The sequence below is a fragment of the Carassius carassius genome, chromosome 21 (genome assembly GCF_963082965.1).
Source record: "Carassius carassius chromosome 21, fCarCar2.1, whole genome shotgun sequence".
Classification (NCBI taxonomy): domain Eukaryota; kingdom Metazoa; phylum Chordata; class Actinopteri; order Cypriniformes; family Cyprinidae; genus Carassius; species Carassius carassius.
The window spans coordinates 5,132,575-5,156,108 of NC_081775.1; the positions used below are offsets into that span (position 1 = coordinate 5,132,575).

Consider the following 23,534-nt stretch of genomic DNA (forward strand, 5'->3'; position numbering starts at 1 on the left):
ACATAAGGTGAAGATATGCAATTTGTATGAATTACCGTATTTCTAGATCTACTGTACACTTCATTAGTAACTAACTCAACTAAAGAACATACTGTAAGTTGTAAAAACAGAACACAGCATTCATTAATATTACTACATCTAAAACTTTTAAAAATAGTTTCAAGGGAGAATAAATTATTATGACAAATCCCATGCTTGGTTACAAAATTTGTTCTCATTCCGTTTACAACACAAACAAATGCATTTGTATTTTGGCTGCAGATTAATAAACATCTGAATCCAGAGAATTATTGTGGTGAATCAGTAGTGCTTACATTTTTATCTATTGCTGCAATAAGCTGCATCTTAAAAAAAAATAAAATAAAACACAGTACCGCAAATTCCACAGGCATAATCTAGAGAATGTCTTTAGAATCTTTAGAATGTTTGTAATAATTTCTACATGCATTCTTGTATATTTTAATAAACCTTTTTAAAAAATCTTCTGGCTTTGCAACTTTTTTTTAACACGCATGCACATTTACAAATAATTTGTACTAACTAGAAAACTGTTGCATCCAATTAAAAGTTTAAAGCTTAGCATCTCATCTTCTTTAACGGCTCATTATTCTGGGTTGGGAGTAGGTCAACAATGGGCGTAAAAAATTAAAATAAACAAAAAGATTGTATCTTAATGAGTGATAGGTGGCCACCTTGTGTACTCTTGTTCCATACAAAAAAACTCAACACACTCAACACACTCCTTTTACAGCCTGAGCATAAAGAAGACCTCATTGTCCGGGCTCAGAGAGCTTTGTTGGGGTGGTCCTGGTGGAAGCTGGCTCAAAAGATCCAAGCTAACACAGGGACTGTGGGCTACACTACAAGCTCCTTCAGGATTGCCACGCTCTTCAATGGGGCTCCCAGACATCCTAGTCAGGCTTTGGAGCCGCTGCCTCTCTTGGGCCTGCCTGGCTCGGTTAGCAATGTATCTCACCCGGCTCTGGCTCCGTGAGGAACTCCTCCTCAAAGGGGGTGTCTCCTCCTCTTCCTGTCCCGCTTCAGAATCGTTCCTACACTGAGCAAAATCATTGCTAGTGAGGGGCTCCACATCGGTGAGCCTCTTGAGCTGCTCCGTTAGGTCATTCCGGGGCTTTCTGAGAGTTTTCCCTAGTTGACGGCTTGGCCTCACAATGAAACTGCGGCTAATGCTGCGATACTTGCTCTCGAAATTACAGGCGATGTCGTCTGAAGTGAGATCTCCAAGACTCTTGGATTTTGAGCTGCTGTCCATGTCTTTTGCCGAGGGGGTGGTTGACCTCTTGGAGCCACCAGAAGCTGCAAGAGTGGAAGACTGCTTTAAGCCCTCCATGTATAACCTGCTCCATGTGTGGCGCCTCTGCATGGGCCGGATGGGATCTTTCTCTGCAGCCAAAGGCCTGGGTTGTAACTCGTCCTCTGGCTCGCACATCTCCCCATCCCGCAGGTTGGGGTTGGACTTGCTCTTGCTGACGAGCGAGACCTTGCATGCTACAATGGTCGACCGTGGCTGGCTGGTTCTGTTGGCCAATGGTACTTGGTTGTACGAGTAGTCCTGGGCTGCACTAAGACAGGTAAGGCTCTTTCTGGAGAGGTTGGGCAAGGACAAATCAATCACAGTGTCATTGGACGAAATGCTGGAAGACGATGACACGCTATCACGATGGCTGCTGGGGTCGAGTTTGCTCCAGAGCCTGTCGTTTAAAGTGGCGTCGATAGAGACTTCGGGGACCACTGATGGGCCGTCTGTTTTTATCACTGCCTTCATTTGTCCTTCACTTTTGGTCCTTCTGACTGGGGTCCTCAGTCCCGTTTGCATGCTTCGTCCAATGTCTCTGTCAAACATGCCCTTCAACGCCTGCATCCGTTGAGAGCACTGAGTGGTGGTTGTTTCCTTTATGGCATCTGTCTCTGTCTGTCGTGTTTTTATTTCAGAATTGTTGGGATCACTGAATGCATTTTGCACATCCTCCTGGTCCGGCAATGGGGGCGTATCACATCCAATGTCAAGGTAATTTGTGGAAAGTGAAGAGTCGATGTGGCTGTTTCCAGAATACTTGTCACTGGTGCTGTATGGACCAATACACTGGGTAAGTGCAAATGATTTCTGAATGTCCTCATTATTTTTCACAGGGCTGAGATTTTCCCCATTGGAAGATGTTGTTATTGCTGTGGATGGTGAAGACAATGTAGTGGAGGGATAATGTGGTGAGGTATTCACAGGGCTTTGTGTGGAAGTCAAAGGACTGTTCTCCTGAAATTCCTCAGTAGTGGATCCCAGACATGAGGTGTTCAGGAATGGAGTCAGACTCTGCACTTCAGGGTTTTCTGAAAGCACATGGCAAGTAGAAAAAAATTAGTTCTACAGTAAATAAAAGAGCCAATTTTTTTTTTTTAAATATATACGTATACAAAATTTGGTACAGTATAATGACAGTTAAACACACACACACACACACACACACACACACACACACACACACACACACACACACACACACACACACACACACACACACACACACACTCACACACAAACACACACACACACACACACACACACACACACACACATGACTACATAAAATGTATCATGAATGCCAACAAGACCAACAATATACAGCAATAATTTTGCACAAGAATGAAATAATGCCTTTTTGCATAGCACATTTACAGCAAAACAAAATGAAAAATAAAGGTGAAGTGTGTATTTTATGTAGGCTACCACATGTTTAACTAATTATTGTCTGTGTTGCTGCATTGTCAAAACAATATTTTGATTGACCCACATTGACATTGTATTTATACTTTTAGGAAAAATCAACCTACAAATGCTTTAAAGTTTTCTCTGCATATTAAACTTGGATAGGAGTTTGAATGATGAAAAGTACACACTTCAGCTTTAAGCACAATTCAACAAAACCACATATTTAGACACAAATGTATTGCAAACATATAACATGATTTGTCTAAAATTGGTCCCATGTGTTTTATTTAAATAATAACATCATGCAATATTAAAAAAAAAAAAAAAAAAAAAAGAGACAAAAAATGCATGTATTAATTAAATATATAAATTACATTTGGTGTGTACAGCATGATCCACCAAAGGTGCAAAAGTAAATGCAAAAGTAAACAAAACATAAGGTTTTCATCATTCCTTCCTATGTTGCTTCCACTGTTCACTTGTTCTGCACTGTGCATTAGTAATTTGTAAACAGAAATGTCCATATCATAAATGGTCAGACTTTAATTTTTTAACCAATTCTCACTTTAACTATTATCTACAACTTTTGCCTCAATAAACAACTTATTTGCTGCTTTTAGGTATGGGATTGGATTAGGGGAACTTAAATATGTTCATGAAGAATAAGGCATTAATATGTGCTTTATGAGTACTAATAAATGGCTATACTATTCTACACTATCCTATAAATCAAGACTTGACTATAAATGGCAGAAATATAAATAGTTACACTTTATATCAACAGTTTCTTTGCACATGTTCAGTAAAGTGTATGATGTTGAATATAACACACAACACACATCATGATGAAAAAGGTTAAATAATTTCCAAAAAGAGCTTGTTTAAAATAAAATGTTGAAAAATCTTTTTACCTGGTAATTGGCGAGCCCCTCAGTTTTGCACTAAGGATAGAAAGCATGCAAGAAGGAAGGAACAAATAGACGTTTTAACAAGTTAAGTGCAGAATGAAACAGAAGGACAGTGCAAAAGGGAGGGAGATTGGTACAAAATATATATGCTTTGTTCTAATATGGATTTATAGACAATACACAATAAAGAATGGGGGCATGGAAAGGCAATGTTTAAAGATCTAAATATTTATGATTAAAAGGGTTTAGCACCATCACCATTAGGAGTTGAGAACCTACGATGTGGATGATACCTTTAGGAATAGGAAAATGCAGCTGCACTCACTCATTCATAAGTCATATGATAACCCACCACTCCCAACCCCTAAAATCAACATGCGAGAATGTAGTTAGTCAATATTCCCCATGTAGAAATCTCGTGATTTCAAGACCTGCCCCAGAAGTAAAAGCTGAGCATCTGGTTTGTATTTGCTAAAGTGCGTGAGGGAGAAACACATCCTCACTCCTTACAAAAGAGTCTTGTGACTCTCACAGTCTTGTAACAGCACTAAAATCAGTTACATTGCTGCATTAAACAGATAAAAACATACAAAACATGCATAGTTTTGGTAGAAGTGTCCCCACACCCACACATTTTGATCAATGAATTTCAACAACTTTCCCTTTCATTCATGATTATTGGATTTTTTTAATAATGTAGGATGCATGTTTATATACAGTATGAGTTTTATTTACTATATTATATTCAACATTACTATAACATTGTATTAGTTTCAAGAGGACTTGAAAAACCCAGTAATAGCCCTCAAAAAAAGAGATTTTCAGTATTTTTTCAGAAAAAGTATCTTCGTCTCAGATGTTTGCCCTATTCCTTAGAACCCATAGAAACTAATTGCAGACTTTACACAACAATTAAAAAAAATGTTGAGATCTCCAACAGTAATTTATTTCCATTTAAGGGAAATACATTTTCTTTTTAATGGAAGGCTGTTTTTTTCTAAACAATTACTTCAAAATCACAAAGAAGCATTGATGGGATGCCCTCATTGTGTCAGTTACTGATGCCTCTCTGTCACCATGCAGCTACATTTGCATTTAAATCTTGTTTCAGGATATTGATTTAAGGACACAGAAACTAAGAGGAAATGGTGCACATTAAAACCAATCAATATTAAACAGTAATGCTTAATATGAAGTATTTCTGTGACAGGATCCCATTGATGTAATTGCCCAGTTCTAGTGTGGATCAGCCTACATTGAGATGCCCTCCATCCACAAGGTCTTTGGTGGGTATTTCTTGGGTTCCATCACAACCTACTGAAAACTATTCTACTGATTCACTGGGACATTCTAACAGTTAAAATCCATCTAACTATTAACACACCTTACCAGAAAAAAACAAGGGGGATTTACTGCGGATCTCCTCCATTTTTTGAGCGAAAAGAGCATTCATCTCACGCTGCAGTGTCCCTGCGGCCCGCTTTCGGTTCTCCATTCCTCGTGTCGGGAATATGGTGGGTAGATCAAGACTGGCCAGACTGTCACAGCTGCTAGAGTCACTGTCAGACAATCTTTTGACATCATCCACAGATCTAGTCTCTTTGCAGTTGCTACCATAGTTGGGTGGAGCAGGGCATTGCCGACAAAGGCTAGTTTTGCTGTCTGGAATTGGAGGAGGTTGTGTAAATGGGGACCTAAAGAGTTGGCGTGGTACGCTACATGAGCGATCATTTCTGACAGTGGGGTCCTCAGTGGGGTTAAGGGGTTGTGCAGCCAGTGTTTGTCTGGCCTTGGCCCTCGATCTAGGTAAGGGTACAGGCTTGAGTAGAGCCTGAGGATCTGGTTTGGGCTTTGAGTCAGTTTGGGCCAATGCTTGTGGTTTGAGAATAGGCTCTGGCTGAACTTGTCTGGAAAGTGTTGGAGACCGAGACACTCTTTCAGGTCTGAGGGGAGCAGGTTTGGACTGGGAAACCTTCCTCTCCAAGTCTGGACTCTCCTTGGAGCCAATTACACACTTGATGCAATTGGAAGTCATCCCAACCCGCCCAGAGCTGTTGATAGCAACACGGGCAAATACCCCTGGCTTCTCATCCAATGGATCCAGGAGTCTCAACCTGTTGGCTCGCTTCAGCGGTTCGCTCATCACACCCTTGTTTCGGTATTTTGTAGCACGGGGCTCAGGATAAAAGAAAGTACTCTTACCTTTACTGTCATCAGGGTGAAGCTGCCCGTTGGTGCCGTGACCCCATGATTTTGCAGATGCAGTATCTCCGTTGTGGTGGATAGGTGGCCCCTCTACCAATTCCCGCTCCTCACTGGCGCCCTCCGAGCTGCAATCTTTTGTGTCAATGGAGATCTCAGGAAAGCCCCTCTTGACTTTGGGTTGGCCCTTGGTGGGGGCACTGGCTGTGCGGCGCAGGAAGTGAGACCCGAAGGTGCTCTTACGGTTGAGCAGAGCAGCAGCATGGCTGTCGAGGGATGACTGCTTTGGGTTTCTGTGAAAGAGTCCTTTTATACCACTGACTGCTCGAACCTGCAATGGGACATTGGAAAAATCAGTAGGCAATAAGAATCTAAGACAAATGGAATCATCTAAACAAGATGTGGTGTAGAATCTTAACTAGGTTAAATCGGCTTTCATAGATTCTTCTTCTAAATAATTAACCAAGCAAAAACGGCCAACCAATCCACTATGATATATTGTGCCCATCAGGAAAAATAACAAATCAACTTAAAGTGTCCCTTCAAAACCAACACTGGCTCATTGGAAATACGTGTTTGTGGCGAGGTTTCTGCAATATTGATTCATGCATTTAACTCCTCCCATTTGGATTAATGTAATGCACTTTATTTGGGAGTGAGCCAATCAAGTGCAATTGGTCCAAAATGCAGCTGCAAGGTTCCTTACTAGTACAAAGAAAATGGAGCATATTACTCCAGTTTTGGAAAAGCTGCATTGGCTTCCGGTTAAATATCGGATTCAGGGTAAGGTCTTGCTGTACGTTTATAAAGCTGTGTGTGGCGAGTGGGGCGGGGCCGAGGGACGTGGGAACAAGGAGGGAGGCTGGCAATAATTGGGAAATCAGTGACACCTGCTACCCACCGCCGGTCTCTATTTGAGCGCATCAGTCGTCCGTGAGGGGCTGATGCGCTGTTTTGTTTATTTTGTGATTATTAAAGTTTCATTTGATTGTCCACCGGTTCCCGCCTCCTTCTTCCCGATGAATACGAAGGTTTTTATCGTTACAGTGGTGCCGAAGCCCGGGAGAAGGAGGGACGCGCTGCTGAAGATCCCTCGCCGCTGTGGTGCCACAGAGCAGGCGAGGAGGATGCCGCCATGGACGCTCGAGGCGGTGGGCTGGAGCGAGTTGCCGGGGACGGGCGAGCTCGCTGCCGACCGCCCACGATATGGAGGGGCGGCTGCCGTCCGTGAGGGAGCGGAGGAGTCGGCGCCGTTCGCCAGGGGGCCGGAGCCTGCTGCCTCCGTGAAGGTATCCGGAGGAGCAGGGAACGGGGGACTCCTGCCGGCTGCCCAAAACCGGAGGAGCCGTCGCCGTCCACCGGGCGGCGGAGGGGTGTCGTGCCGTCCGCCGAGGGCCGTCCAGTGCCATCGCAGGGCACCGCGGAGGAGATCGCCCAGCTGGTGGAGGGCCGAGCAGTAGTGCGTCTGGGAACTGGAATTTTTTTTTTCTCTCTCCCCTCTCTCGTCTCTGTCGCTCCTCCTTCCATCTCCTTTTCTCTCGCCTCGTCTGTCCTACCCCCAGGTTCCCGTGAGCGGTCCCCCCAGGAGGGAAGGGGGGGGGAGTAGAGCGCAGTCTCGAGGGTACCCCCCGGCTTGCGATGGGGGTATGTGGCGAGTGGGGCGGAGCCGAGGGACGTGGGAACAAGGAGGGAGGCCGGCAATGATTGGGAAATCAGTGACACCTGCGACCCACTGCCGGTCTCGAGTCCCACGTAGGAGATGGAAGGATATAAAACTGGAGCGACGACAGTGAAGGACGAGAGAGGACCAGGCCTGGGCTTTTAGTTGTGTTTTGGTTTTTATTTTGAGCGCATCAGTGGTCCGTGAGGGGCTGATGCGCTGTTTTGTTTATTTTGTGATTATTAAAGTTTCATTTGATTGTCCGCCGGTTCCCGCCTCCTTCTTCCTGATGAATACGAAGGTTTTTATCGTTACACTGTCCATGATATGGCTCCAGAATATATTACGGACCTGATTCATTTGAACTCTGGTAGATCTCAAAGATCATTGAACTGCTTACTGCTCTCAGTTCCAAAATCTCACCTGAAAACAAAAGGGGATTGTGCATTTTCAGTTGCTGGCCCAAGACTGTGGAATACCCTTCCACCTGACATCAGATCTGCACCCTCAGTTGATGTTTTTAAATCTTGCTTGAAAACATACTTGTTTTCCATGGCTTTTAATTGTTGACTTTGGAAGAAGTAAATTGTTTTAATTGTTTTTCTGTTATTGTTGATTTTTGCTTTTACTATTCTCATTTTGATATGTTACTGTACAGTCCTTTGGTCTACTTTGTAGTGGAAAGGGCTCTATAAATAAAGTAGACTTGAGACTTGATATTGATATTATGTACCTTATTGCACATTTTGTGGCCATTTCAAAGTGAAATGTCCAGTGAGTTGCCCTAAAATGAGCAATCAATTTGTGACCACGGCCACGTTTTTAGTACGTTTCTTCAGGTACATAGTGCGGCAGTTCAGAATTCAAATTTTGGTAAGTGTCACTAAAAGGTTAACAATGTAAAAGTGATATGAAAATGTATTTGCTGATGCAACCATTCTAAACTTACAGGAGTTTGACCTGTTTTGTCAAACCGTAGTACTGGAGCACTTCACAACGAGCAAACCTACTGCATTAGAAAACCCATACATATGAAGCAGTATATGTGATGATAATATTTAAAAGGATCAGTTTCCAAATCTTGCAGCATGTTAAAACTGTTTTGAAGTCATATCATAATATTGTGCAAGAAACTGTGCAAATATTAGGCATTTCTTAATCGAAATTCTGGCCCTGTAAATCACGCTTTGTGTGTAAAGGAATAAATGTTGTCTGAGTTTCACTGCCTCTAGACTTTATTGCAACTGTAAACTGCATCCAGGGCTGGCCCATGGCACAGGTGACATAGGCAGTTGTGCACAAAATGACTGGGGGGGAAAGGTTTTTTTTCTTTTCTTGTTACCATCGTGCACTCTACATCCATATATTAAGCAGAATAATTTCTGACAGTTAACATAAGTTTAGTACTGATTGATCATTGTACTTTGTACTGTTTAGAATACGACAAAATCGACATCAACGAAAAAATAAGATATGACAATGTCATGTTGGACTAATTTAAACACTTTCTGCGTTATGAATGCATCAGTTATGCATGGCGCTCCCAGTCAAAATAGTTTTGCCATTTATTTGCTCTTAAAGTAATTTTTCTTAAAAAATTAGTGGAAAAAAAATTATTAGGGGCACAACGCAGGAATCGACGCAAAGAAAAGGAGCGGAAAAAAATAACAATTTACAGGTAAAAATCACAAGTTAAAGACGTGTGTTATGTAGCCTAGTATTTTGAAATATCCTTTTTAGAACATCTGGCAACACTGACACCGTGAAATGTTTTTGCTTGAGTTAACTGCTTAATTTTACTTAATTTTATTTTATTTATTTTTAACAATAAATTTAAGCTTCTGTAATGTTGTTTTAATTTCAGTTACATTACTGCTTGCTTTTAATTCACCAAAAAAAATAAAATGAAATAATTAAGTTTAAGTAGGCTGTGTCATTTTCCACTGTATGCACAAAATTGGGATGAAAGGTATGGGTATGCTAATCAGACTAACTAGCTGGCTAACATCTACAAATAAATCTAAAATCTCGCCTAGGGCACCAGCAGAGCCTGGGCCGGCCCTGACCACAGTGATTTTGTACGTATAGGAATGTTTTTTTTTTTTGAGTTTTGCAGAAATGTAGAGGAACATATTTCCAATGAGCCTGGGCAGTTTAAAACCATAAAACCAGACTAGCCTGACAAGTGGATGCAAGAGCTGCTTTTCCCAAAAGCATTGTAAGCCAGCGATTTCTACAATCTACAGAAGTTTATGACACTTTTGGAAAATGCAGTCAAGCTTAGTGGCAATCTAATCTCACTGGGGTGGTTTAGGATTTTCAGTTTAGTATACAGACAACTATTTTTTTTTCATAGCAGCTACATAAGCAACATAAATTGATGAGAACCCTACTATAATAAATTGCCAAGTAGTATTAATCTACAAGTTAAGTTCTGTTCTAATCTAATGCAATTTAAACAGTGTTACCATTAGAAATCAGTGACAATTTAAATGACAAATGTTATCACAGATGTAGCAGAATTTGGAATCAACAGACAAAATGTGGGTTATTAACACAGACCTTTAAACATGAAGATGCGGACAATGTTGGAAATTTGAGGTGGTAGTATTAATAACTATGAAATGGGAATAAATGTCAAGTGAAAGGTGACAGGACATTTATGTCCAACCATCTCTGATTAAAAAAAAATGACTCTGGGTGATCTATTTTGATTCATGCTAAAACAATGCCTAACTTGCTTGGAAATGAGACGCAAGGTATTGAAATCTTTATTATATTATGTGAATGATTAAATAATAAAATATAGTTAAGGTCTGTTTACTCAAATAAATTAAACTGAAACTAGCAATTTTTCAATTTATCTGCACAACACCCAGAGTCATTTCATGAAACGTGTTCAAGTAGATCCAAGTGAGACTCTCTTCGCTAATATTGCGTCAATTACATTCATGCACTTGTTTGTAATTTTAATGCATTTATGCTAATCTACACAATTACAACAACAAGAGCAAGATATTTTTTTGGCTCAGAAAAGGGATGCAAAAAAGTACCTGCTAAAGTCCAGCTCTCATAGTAGACACTCATAATCATGGATAAGAATAGAGAGGACGTAACATACAGTACTTCACAAACCAAGATAAACGCATCTCTCTCATGGACTCTACAGCTTGAGTGCTGTATTACTGTAAACCAGCCAGCCAAAACCCTATCATGGCCCTTAAATGCCCTGAGTTAAGTGAAATAGGAGTGAACGCTGTCGCCTGCTATAGGGACATTGACACTGGATCTGCTTTAGGGGTCAATGAGAATGCAGCCAAGGAAGAAAGTCACAGTTATGTCACAACTCATTTTGTATGAGTTGGCATGGTGAAGGCTAGCAAATGAATCAGGGCTTAATAGCTCACTGTGTGGGGGAGGGCGGGGTTTGCAGGGAGCATGCAGGGTGCTGATTGGGTCTCACTACACCTGAGTTTTGAACGAGGATCCTAACAATTTCCTGCCTTTATAGACAGCTTTTGGACTAAGATGGGTGCACTGAAATCACAAACATAAGAGAAAGAGAAGTAAGAAAAAAGAGAAAGAGGGAGAAGGGGAAAAACAGACTAACTACACAAATAACATTTGTTGTTGACGCTGAATGTTTAGGACACAAATTATGGACAAAAGCATGACATAATTAAGCAGTGAGCATGTTTACAACATCATGTGGCACTTTTTACCAACAGGATCAAACTGTCCTATTCATTTTTTCATAGCATTAATGGCAAAAAAAAAAGAAAAGAAAAAAAGGTTCTTAATAGATATATTGAAAAATAAAATTAATGACATATAATTAATGTAGCTTGGAAAATAGGTAGATACAGGTCTGTACCATTTCCATTAACATGTTTTAAAAATGATTATGGGTATTTACAAGTACAATCATACATACATTTTCTAATTGAAGTGAATCCAATGATTGTAGATTCAATTCAGTGAATCTACGATCATGTTACCCATTTTGCAAAAGATTACATATAATTTTTATTTTATTTTATAATTGTACACATTTTATGCTTCTGCTTTTAATATTCATCTAAAACAGATTAAAATCACATAAATCAGGATTGTATACAGACCTGAATCAGATTTGAGTTACAGAGTTAGAAAGCAAATATAAAAACATTTCAATCAAATACCTCATATAATATTTATTTAGACTTCTGGAAGACGATAATCGACAAGTAAAGCATTTGTTAATTCAATGAACATGAAAAAAGAAAGAAAGACTAACTTCATGTTGTATTTTGTACTATATTTGTGTAAAGTGTTACAAAATGACTATAAATATCTGATAAATAAACAAATAAATCAGACTACTTTGATAAAATTAGTAGGCAAGAATTAGTAAGGAAGATATATTTAACATTAAATGATTTCTAAGTGTGATTTTGTACACTAGCTGCGTTGAGAGCCTACTGTAGCAGTCTAAAATAAATGAAAATATTTACTATAAGCCGTGCCTAATGACTGGAATCAATATTAGGATTTTGAGACTTTTTTTTTTCTAACATCTTTTAGCACATGACAAGAATATTATCTTTCTACATTTACAGCTCTTGGCACACAATAGCACCAACATTTTTTTGCCTGCAAACCACAAGTGCTCACCTTACTGGTTATGTCATTTACTGCAACATGAACAAAGATGGAAGCTTCCTCCATGCCTTCCAAATACACATGTCGGTAACCTGACAATCAAATATACACAAATTAAGGATGCACAACATTGGAAAAACATATATTCCAAATGCCTGATATGTCAAAATACTTTTACTTATATAAGAAGAAGTGTAATATGTAAACAAAAGTTGGTACCGGGAATCATGCTGTTAAAGGCGATTGTCCTCTGGCCAATAAAATCTTGGCCAATTGGGTCATGGTCCCAAACCAGGAAGCGTATAAGAGCAATCTCTGGCATGTGAAGAGTGAAGACGAGTGTCTCCTCCCACATAGGATTGAATCCTGAGAGAGAAAGATAGAGCAGTGGGGAATATAAAATAACATGAATTTATGCAGATAAAAAGGAAGGAAGAAAGGAATGGAGGTGTCAGAATGTTCATATTCACCTGCCATTTGCACTCCAACAAAATTACCTGCTTGACCTTCACAATCCAGGCAAAATAGGCCACTTAACTTAAATTGCTTGCCTCAGAGTGACTGAATTAAACCTGCCAGAGTATTTTTACACTCCAATAATATTCTCTTGGACTTGTCTATTGTACATATTTGACAGCAGATCTATAGTCCTTCTTGGACAAAAGTTCTAACATACAAGTTGACAGAGATCAGTTTCAGTATTCTGTACCCTATAGCAACTGAGGTCCCACAGGGCTCTCTCCTTGGACCAATGCCGTTCTCTTTACACATGTTGTCATTATAAAATTGACCCATACTGAGTGAGCGGTTCCCAGGCCCAGACTGGTTAATCGGGAACACCAGGAGAATTCCTGGTGGCCCGGTCTGTTTTTGGGCTGCGTGGGCCAGTGTTGTCATGCCACTTGGTCAAACTATGCTGTCCCTAGACTGCCTGCACTCACAGCAGAACTATATTATTATTTTCACTAGACCATATCAGTAACAAATTCTCATTTGTTAACTAATCATTCTTTTTGCACAAATCATTGTTTTATTTGTGAATGTATGCATTAGAGTAAGTGCTTTAAGACCAAGCAGAATTCTCTGCCGGCTGCTCTTGGAACATCAGGGCTGAAAATGAGTCCCACTCCGCCCCTGGTGGTTCCTCAGAAATCCTCTCCAAATTATCTCCATTACAGCCACTTCATGTCTTAAGACATACAGAAAACAAGCCAATTTTCAAACCTCTATTCACCAAGCCAATTTCTCAGGGTTATCTCTTTACAATTTTTTTTTATCTTTTGTATCTCAATACCACTCTACATGGACCTGTGAGTTGCTTTAGTAAGAAAGCGCCTGCAAGAAAATAAATGCAAATGCAAATGTAAATGTAAATCGAGTTCATGAATTATTTGTTTTTTTGGTCATCGTGAGGTGCAGGTTGGTATTATACCTGGCGCAAGTATCATGCATAAATTTATCACACCTCTTCCAAACAAACACACATAACAATGAAAACTCCAAATAATAGTCTCACAGTTTAATGATACTTAAATAACCAATCCCCAACAATTACAGGTTAAATGGCAAGCTGTGTAGTTTTTTGTGTGTGTAATATAAAATCTGTCATGGGATATTACTCTCTCACCATTGTCATCAACCACCCTGGTTTGCTCTTTGCAGCAATCCACTGGTAGACCGATAATCTCCACTTCCACAAATGGGTCGATTATCTAAAAAAACAAACAAAAAAAAACAACTTAAGAAAAAAGCACTTTGAAATAATACAAACATCTTTTTAAACATCTCAAGATAATTTAAATGCATACTTGTGTCCTCCGTAAAAAGTGATTTGTAAACTGTTATTACTTTGGATTTATGATGATTTGCTATGGTCCAATGATTGTATAATTTTCATGAAACTAATAAGATTGTGATTATTATCAGATAGTGAGAAAGTCTAACTACATGCAGGTTCCTGCACTTATGAATCATAAGTGCACATTATTGTATTGTAAAAAATAAATAAAAATACATATATTTTATTGGATATCAGGGTTTGCATTTCACAATGCTTTTAAACCCCTAAATAAAACCAATAAAATTGATACAATCAAATCCCCCTCATTATTCCTCACTTTATATTCAGTTTCACTCATACTTTACAATATGGAAGTTAAATGCATTGTAACCTAATTATACATTTTTCCATGGCATGCATGAATTGCAGGGATGAATCAGAGGCATTTAAATTTCTCAATAACTAAATGTTTTACTACAGTAATGTGTGCTAAAGAAACCTGGCAGTCAAAATAAGCTTTAAAACTAAAATGAAAGGCACCATGATTCAGAATAATTCTGGATTTGTGATTTGTGTTGCTCTCTTGCAATGACAGATGTGATAGATAGATTAAATTGTCGTGGAAATCAATCATGTTGACAGGCTGATCTGATCAACAGGGTCAATGAAATCCCACGAAGCAGGGTAAACCCACAGTGAGTGACAGTTTTAGTGATTATAATATGATTTAAAATGTTCTACTATAGTCACGCTGCTCATCTTCTATGTACAATATGAACAATAGTTTTCTAAACAACATATGGGATCTCACTTGGGAGGCCAATCATCTCTGAGTTTAAGAGAAAACACCAATGAAAATTGGCTAGTGGATTTTGCATGCTGAGCCACTACCTGTCAAGTCAAGTCAAGTCACCTTTATTTATATAGCGCTTTAAACAAAATACATTGCGTCAATGCAACTGAACAACATTCATTAGGAAAACAGTGTGTCAGTAATGCAAAATGATAGTTAAAGGCAGTTCATCATTGAATTCAGTGATGTCATCTCTGTTCAGTTAAATGTGCCTACAGATATATAAAACGACAGCGTGCATCCACTCATTCAGATTTTTGCTTTGGAGCCGAGTAGTCAATGATATATATTCGCTACAAAGCCATTCTTCTTTGTGTTCGTGAGGAGCTGTTCCTGGTTGGTGTGACGGCGTAGTACCTGTTCCTGTTCTCGGTTGACGGTCACAAGATTTCTCTTCAGTGTCTGGGCATCCAACATGCTGAAGCAGAGCTCATAAATGATTCATGTGTATGTTATGGGTGTAAGAGCACGGCATCATTGTGATCACGTCTCTCACTCCTCAAGGGGAGTGCAGCAGACCCCTCTACCATCACCCATCCTGGTTTCCCTGGCTTGAGCAGGGGACCACCGGCTGGCACTCTGAGAGATCTTAGGGTGACTGTGATAGTTTATCCACTGGACCACGGGACCTCTCATTCCCCCCACAGCGCATGTCCCCTGCGGTCACCGATTGATTTGTGCCGGTCCCAGTATGTCTTTCAGTGCGCTGCCCGAAGATAAGATGTCAATTGCAGCATCAGGGGATGGACTATCGGCCTCTGAGGATGAGGATTTGGCGGGGGTTGCGTCTCCGAGCCGCAACCTCTCGGCCATTGGCGAAAGAGGGCATCAAGGGTGAGAATGAGGAGGCAATGTGAAGAGCAACCTCAACCATGCGGGTGCATCGACTGTCCCTTTGGTGCCACTCGTTTGGAGTTTGGGGGTGTGGCTTGTGCTGCCCTGCCTGTCCCGTTGGCTCATTCAAATGGTTTGACTCGGCTATGTGATTCAGTTCGCCCGGCAACCTCCCAAGTTCAATGGAATTCTCGAGACTTTGGTGGCAGTCGGAGATGCCTCTGTCTTGCATGAGGAGATTGCTGTCCTGTTGGCGAAGAATGCAATCGAGCCGGTCCCTCCAACCATGATGAGGAAGGGGTTTTACAGCCCTTGCTTCATTGTACCCAAGAAAAGTGGTGGCCCTTGACCTATCTTGGATCTGAGAGTTTTTAATAGGGCCCATCACAAGCTCCCGTTCAAGATGTTGATGCAGTATTATCAAATACCATCCAAGCCCAGGACTGGTTTGGAGTGTTCGACATGAAGGACGTGTACTTTCATGTCTCGATCCTTCCTTGCCACAGACTGTTTCTACACATCGTGTTCAAGGGTCAGGCGTGTCAGAATAAGGTCCTCCCCTTGGGGCAGCAAGCTCTCCCCTCTGCAGAGAATCTTATCTTGGTTTGGAGTTAGACTCAGCGAGTATGACGACACATTTCACAAGTGAGCATGCCCAGTCGGTGCTGAACTGCCTGAGGCAGGACAGTGGTACCACTAAAACATTTTTAGAGACTCCTGGGGCACAGGGCATCCGCAGCCAAGTCACTCTGATTCCCTCATATGAGACTACTTCAGCACAGTTTACACTCCTGAGATGGACATGGCGCTGCGGTACACATCATGTTACCATCACACTGATGTGTCATCACCTATTCAGCCCCTGGTTGGACCTTGATTTTCTATGGGCCAGGGTGCCATTAAAACAAGTGTCACGGCATGTTGTTGTCATGACAGATGCCTCCATCACGGGCTGGCCCGCAACGCGCAATGGGCAGACAGCTTCAGGGTCCTGGACAGTCGTGCAGCCAACACACCTTCACGACAGCTCACTTTCCTCGGGGATGGGGATGGGCGCCATATGGCACTAGTGTTGGGCAATATGGTCATTTTTCAAATCGTCATATCTTCAGCCCGTGAGATCAACGATACAAAGTATTATCACTTATGGGTGGAGCAAGAGACAAGAGAGATTCTTTGTTCTTGTCCTAGCATAACTATTTGGTGTTTTTAAACCACACAGGTGCACGAGCCTATGGAATCACCAATAATCGAAAATATATACTTTAAAACACTGATAAACTAACGTTAAATATAAAAACACTGTATTTAAAACCGCTAGTTCATATATAGTCAAACGCAACTGTCGTATTGCGTGTCCTGTGACAAATTTGCCACAGACAAACCCGACCCACCACAGAAACAAGAATGAGATGCATTCTAACATAACTGTGGAATTAAACTCAGTTAGTGAGGGCTTGTTTAAAATATTGCACATATATAGGCTGTTCAGATTATTTGTTAAAGTTAAATGAAATGTAATTTTATTAATAAGATTCGGGAGGAGCGCGTCAGATACTTAGCCTAATCAACACAGGTGGACCATAATCAAGTAATCAATCCCATAGTATAAATATCGCTGACTTACCTCTATCCATTGACGGTTTATCAGCATCCCTCCTCCACCCCATCTCCTCACTTCAAGTTCACTTTATAAATAGACGGGGAAGGGGGGGGGGGGGGGGGTACTCTAGGTTCGGGCCATTCCCGAGCTCGGAGCCCTTCCCCGGACAGCACGCCAAATACGCATTCCATACCTCAGCTAATTATATGTAAGCGTGAACTATTTAAATACCTTATATCTGCAGATGATGTTAGTCTGTTTGTGGATGGAGACTTCTTCACCAACTACAGGCTCCAATCCTCATTTGCACGTGTGTCTGTGTGTTTGTGAAATGCAGTGCTGTAGTGAAATAGCTGGCCAGTTTGATAGCCAAATTATAATAGTCCGCCAAATAATAATAATAAAAAATAATAGTTATTATTATTATTATAATTTAATACATTAATAGGAGAATTAGCCTAATATCATCTTGACTATAGACAGAGACATCTCGCTGACTATTGTCGATACACAATACTACAGTTTATTAGCACAACCCTATATGGCACCCACTTCCAGATCTTTGGAACCTCCACATGTGGCTTCTGGACAGAGGTGGGTAGAGTACCCAAAAACTGTAAAAGTTTTCAAGTAAAAGTTTTCAAGTAAAAGTAAAAGTAATTCTAGAAATATTTACTCAGGTAAAAGTAAAAGTTCTAGTCCCGATAGTTACTTGAGTAAGAGTAAAAGAGTATCGGATAAAAAATCTACTCAAGTAGTTAGTTACTAGTTACTTTGGATCATATATACTGAGCCTATTTTTATTTAGATATATAGATAAAATGTATGTAATGTATGTGTGTGTGTATAAATGTATATATTTCATCAGCCCTTACTCCAATTTATGTAATTTATTATAAAACCCTGTCTGTTTACTTAAGTAACAGATATAGGTGTCATGCCATAACATATTTTTAATACGACTGACTTTATATTAAATGTGAATTTAACATTGAAAGTTAATGTGATATAAAAATTGCTATTAATCTTTTATTATTCAGAAAGAGAGCAAATAACATTTACATTATTAAAGATCATTTTCACTGACAGTCTAGAGTTCAATCACTCTCAGAAACTCCCATTAAAATCACTGAAACTGTTAACCGCTTCAGCTGTTATTTAGATTTTTTGAGAATTAGGCATATGCAATATTGGACCCACCGGTGGGTCCCCAGAGTTGATGTGGTTAACACTGTGAAATCAATATCTTAATTAAAGATTCGTACACACATCTGCACTTTGTTGTTTCTGACGAGAGAATTCGCCAGAAAGAGGTCTCCAGTCAGCGAGCGAGTGAAGGAAGCACCGGCATTTTAGCGATGACTCATCGGAACACCTCTGATTGGCCAATGCTTTAATAAGCTCAAAAGAATCATGTGTGATTTGTTATAATGTGCAGCGCTGTATAAACGCATCTATCTCTGGCTCAGCACCAGCCAGCAATCACAGATCTGAATTTAGCAGCTGATGATATGACTTGCTGAATGTACTCGCACTGGCGTGATTGTATTAAAATTAATAAAATCTTAATCGGCTATTTTTTGTCTTTTGGAAGCTGCATTCAACTTGACTCCCCTCTGTTATAAGCCACACACGTACAACTTAATGTCACAGTGGTATCGTGTACTGTAATCGAATGTAGCCCAAGTTATTACCTGTTAAACAGTAGACAGCACATGCGGTGTTCATCTAATAAGGATCTCCATCGCAAGCAAATAATAGCCTTTGCAGATTTGCTTTCTATTCAGTGCAGTTCCATAGCCACGTTTTCAACGCTGCTGATGTTCTTAAACGTTACAACTCTGAGTGAACCGCTTCAGATGCTCAGCGCGTGCAGCAGGGAACTGAAAGAATTATTCAAACTGATTCATGAACCAATTCACTCGTTTGCCAATTGGTTTGATCAAGCCTTTGAGCAGAATTGAATCAAAAGAATTAATCATTAGCGAATGGGCATCGCTCATTGTCCAGAGAAAAGTAGACGGTGCGTTTGGAATAAACTGAAGCATTTATAACATTTATTGCATTAAGATAAAGTAACGAGAGGAGCGTCACCCACAGTAACGAAGTAAAAGTAAAAATTTTTCCCCAAAGATTTACTCAAGTAAGAGTAAAAGTACCCATCTTTAAATATACTCCAAAAAGTATTAGTTAACCCAAAGAATTACTCAAGTAAATGTAACGAAGTAAATGTAACTCGTTACTACCCACCTCTGCTTCTGGATGGGATGTGGCAGACCTAAGTGGTCTGTCACCAGCGGTGGTAGACACTATCACTCATGCTAGAGCTCCCTCTACGAGGCAGGCCTATGGTTTGAGGTGGAGTTTGTTCACGAATTGGTGTACTTCTCACCGAGAAGGCCCCCGAAGATGCTCGGTCAGAGTCTTGCTTTCTTTACTGCAAGAAAGGTTGGAGCGTAGACTGTCACCCTCCACCTTGAAAGTGTATGTGGCTGCCATTGCAGCCCATCACAATGCAGTGGACGGCCGATCCCTGGGAAAGCATGACTTGATCGTTAGGTTCCTGAGGGGTGCCAGAAGGTTAAATCCTCCTAGGACACCTCTAATACCCTCTGGGACCTAACTATTGTCCTGGCTGGACTTCAGAGGGGTCCCTTTGAGCCAGTCGATTCAGTCGAGGTGAAGTTTCTGTCTCTCATGACAGCGCTCCTGATCACGCTCATTTCCATCAAGAGGGTTGAAGACCTCCAAGTTTTTTCAGTAAATGAAGAGTGCCTTGTGTTCAGGTTGGCCTACTCTCACATTGTCCTGAGACCCCGGCCTGGATACGTGCCCAATAGGGGGGTAACGATTCACTCGTTTTCTCGATGCATCGATTACAAACCCTGTCGATTCATATGCATCGATCTTGAAACATGATTTTTTAATCGTGAATCGCCGATCTTGGACAGTAATCGATTCAAAATGCTAAGAATCGAATGAATCGTGATTTCTATAGCGATTCAATGCTTTCAAAATGTATACACATTAAATTACTACACGCACGAATTAATGGAGACCTCGAAGAGTGTTCGTGAATCGTGCCTCTTATCTGTCCTTCACGCGCTCCACTGTTTACCGATTGAGACTGTCACAGGATTGCGCTCGCGCTCCGTTCGTCTCTGACGCAGCTGACGTGTGATCTATAGGACTCGTGGCCAGTAATGCTAACGTGAAGTAGTTTTACTTTTCTGTAGTTTGTCAATGGCTCTCTGCATCTTACCGACGGAGTTACCGGAGCCGTCGACAGCTGTATTTATTGCATGGACGGAGCAGAAATGTAAGTGTCTAAATCATACGCACAGATCCATTGAATGATAAATGTTTTTAAACAATGCGGATGAACCAAATATATGAAGGAAACTTTTAAAATTAACCACAGCATTAACAACGACCTTGAAATAAGAGCGCAAGATTTATCTGATAATCAGATGCATGAAAGTAGCGTTTGTTTCATTAGCAAACAGACATCTGGCACGTTTTCTCTCAGAATCATTCGCTGATGGAGAGGAAAAGTTAAATAGAGATGAAGACGCTTTCACACTGAAAGAGAAGCGATTTCGCTCTCATAGACGTGCCAGGCTATACCTGCAGCTAAACTGAATAAAAGCAGAATGAACTGATGAAACTAAAAAAAAACACAAACAATTTATGAATGATGCAGTGCTAATTGACATTTATTACAGTACAGAAACTATAAAGTATATTTTCTACCTTATTCTGTGCAGAAAATTTAAATAATTGCTAATTAAATGTAGCCTAGTATATAAAACAATCATAAAATTGCCATTAGGAAAAAAATATATATTACAAATGATTGATTATTGTCCAGCAGTGTATTTGATTTATTACAGCTAATTAAAAGTGATTTAAAAAAGAAGATAATTCCTTGTAAAAAAAATTATAATAATTATTATTATAATTATTATTATTATTATTATTATATAGGCTACATACATAAAATGATTGTATTTGGCATTTCTGTCACTTCTGAAATTATGGCTATGCCCCTGGTGTGACAAAATGTTAGCTTATACATAATACTCTTTAAGCTCTTTTTTAAAAACTTGGCTTACATACATTTTTACGTAAAGGTTTTTTTTTTTTTTTTTCCTAACCTATGGTTCTCTAACCATAAATCCTACTGTAATTTGCCCCCTGACTAAGCATTTAAGTAATGTAGTAGACGCATTTAAATAATCCCGTGAATGCACTTAAAGAATGCAGAATCGAATCGAATTTAATCGTTCTAAATTTGCAAAAATCGTTATTGAATCGAATCGAAAACCTATAAATCGTAATCAAATCGAAACGCTGCCTTGCCAAAGATTCACAGCCCTAGTGCCCAAGGTTACCACCACTCCCTTTCGAGACCAGGTGGTGAACCTGCAAACACTGCCCAGAGTGGAGGCAGATCCAGCCTTGGCGTTGTTGTGTCCCGTAACAGCACTTCGCATATACTTGGAACACACCCATAGCTTCAGAAGATTTGGGCAGATCCTGGTCTGCTTTGGAGGTCAGCAGAAAGGGAAGACTGTCTCCAAGCAGAGGTTGGCCCACTGGATAGTGGATGCCATCACCTTGGCGTTCCATTCCCAAGGCAAGCAATGCCCCCTAGGGGTGAGGTCTCACTCCACATGGAGTGCGGAATAACTGGCTTAGTGTCACACTTGCTGCGCCATTCCCCTCACACAGGGATGTGAGCACCTTTCTTCTCCCAGTAGAGTTCCCTTGTTACCATTCCCAGGTTGAGCATCCTCCAGCACAACGGCAGTCAGACTTGGCAGATCAGTCTGATGCCAGGCTCAGTACTGGTACACTTGTCCAGTGTCCCTATCAGCCCCCATACTGGGCTAGGTGTGCATTTGGCTTGATTCCCTATGGGTAATCCCAAATGTTTATTCTTTCACGTTAGGTTTCCCTCTTGGTAAACCTGTGTCTTCCCTTGACAGACCCACTCTGTCAGTCTTTTCTGGCAGCTGTATCATCCCTACTCTAAGGTAGAACCTGCCTCAGAGACCCATTCCATATGTAGTACTGCCCACTGGGTCAGTCCAAATCAGGATCTCCACATGTCACCTCCCTAAGGGTAGGATTTGGTCTGTGTAGTGACCTTTTTTCATAAGGCTCGCTTCCCCATTGTTCTGCCAAGTTGAAAGAACAAATTGTGAAGATTTGAAACAATCTTTCACTGAAGGTTGAAATCCTTTCCAAAAACTTTTTGTGGATGGAACAGCAGCATGGCCTTCTCCAGCAGTGATGTACTCACCCTTTTGGTCCCCTTCGATACCAAGGTCAGTGAATTTGCACTGGGCTTTTTTGAAGGTTACGACCTTAGCATAGCTTTTGTGACACGCCACAGCTTGTCGAAAATTGCAGCACCACAGTGTTGTGACAGTGTTTAGGTTGTGGTGTTTTCAATGGACCCCATATGTCGTTCGACATAACTTGTAGTGACCAACAGATAGGGAACGTCTCGGTTATGTAGGTAACCCTCGTTCCCTGATGGAGGGAATGGAGACCTTATGTCACAGCCTTGAACTATTCGCTGTGGCCAGAAAATGTTTCTTGGCTCCTCAGCATAAAACCTGAATGAGTGGATTCATGCTGTCGCTTTATATAACCATAGGCACGGGGAGTGGCTCAGCCAGCAAAATGCACTAGCTAATTTTCATTGGCATTATATCTTTACCTCAGAGATGATTGGCCTCCCAAGTGAGATCCCATATCTCGTTCGACATAATGTCTTCCTTCTCTTCATCAGGGAATGAGGGTTACATACATAACCAAGATGTTTTGTTATTGTCTTGTCTTACCTCTCCTCGGTCACCGAGCATGGAGTCTTTAGGTTTGGGTAACTGCTGGCCGCTGATGATCTTAAGAACCAATTGTTTTTTCAACCGCCCTGGTAAAGGATCCTCAGCCACTGGATTAAATGAACCTGTAAGAATAAAGAAAGAACATATTTCTGCACTTACAATTCCATAATCATACCATAACATCAACAACTCTTTGTGAAATTCCTAGTCTGCTTTGCTAATACACTTACAGTAGATTCACAAGCACTGACTTATATAATTTAACTTATATATTACTTATATATTTATAACTTGATCTATTGAATGTTTACTAAATAAACATAAAAAAATGTATTTGATAAAAAGGCAGTATTTTGCAAATAATATTCTATTACACTAATGTTTGTTGATATAAGCATTGTGTTATAATGGTTTTGGGTTAAATTAAAATAATATAATATAATATTTAAAATATGACAATAACAGCTTAG

General features: G+C 40.4%; 1 protein-coding gene across 1 annotated transcript in view; it reads right to left on the reverse strand.

The window, feature by feature from the left end:
• Window positions 1-671: 671 nt before the first annotated feature.
• LOC132097394 (1-phosphatidylinositol 4,5-bisphosphate phosphodiesterase eta-2-like) overlaps window positions 672-23,534 on the reverse strand; it is a 130,183-nt gene continuing 107,320 nt past the window's right edge. Inside the window, exons 18-23 of the mRNA XM_059503069.1 lie at window positions 23,062-23,186; window positions 13,764-13,848; window positions 12,356-12,502; window positions 12,149-12,228; window positions 5,836-6,166; window positions 672-2,346 (exon numbers count right to left, since the gene is read on the reverse strand). Coding sequence (XP_059359052.1) covers window positions 746-2,346; window positions 5,836-6,166; window positions 12,149-12,228; window positions 12,356-12,502; window positions 13,764-13,848; window positions 23,062-23,186 — 2,369 coding nt within the window. The 3' untranslated portion in view covers window positions 672-745. The remainder of the gene's footprint in view (window positions 2,347-5,835; window positions 6,167-12,148; window positions 12,229-12,355; window positions 12,503-13,763; window positions 13,849-23,061; window positions 23,187-23,534) is intronic.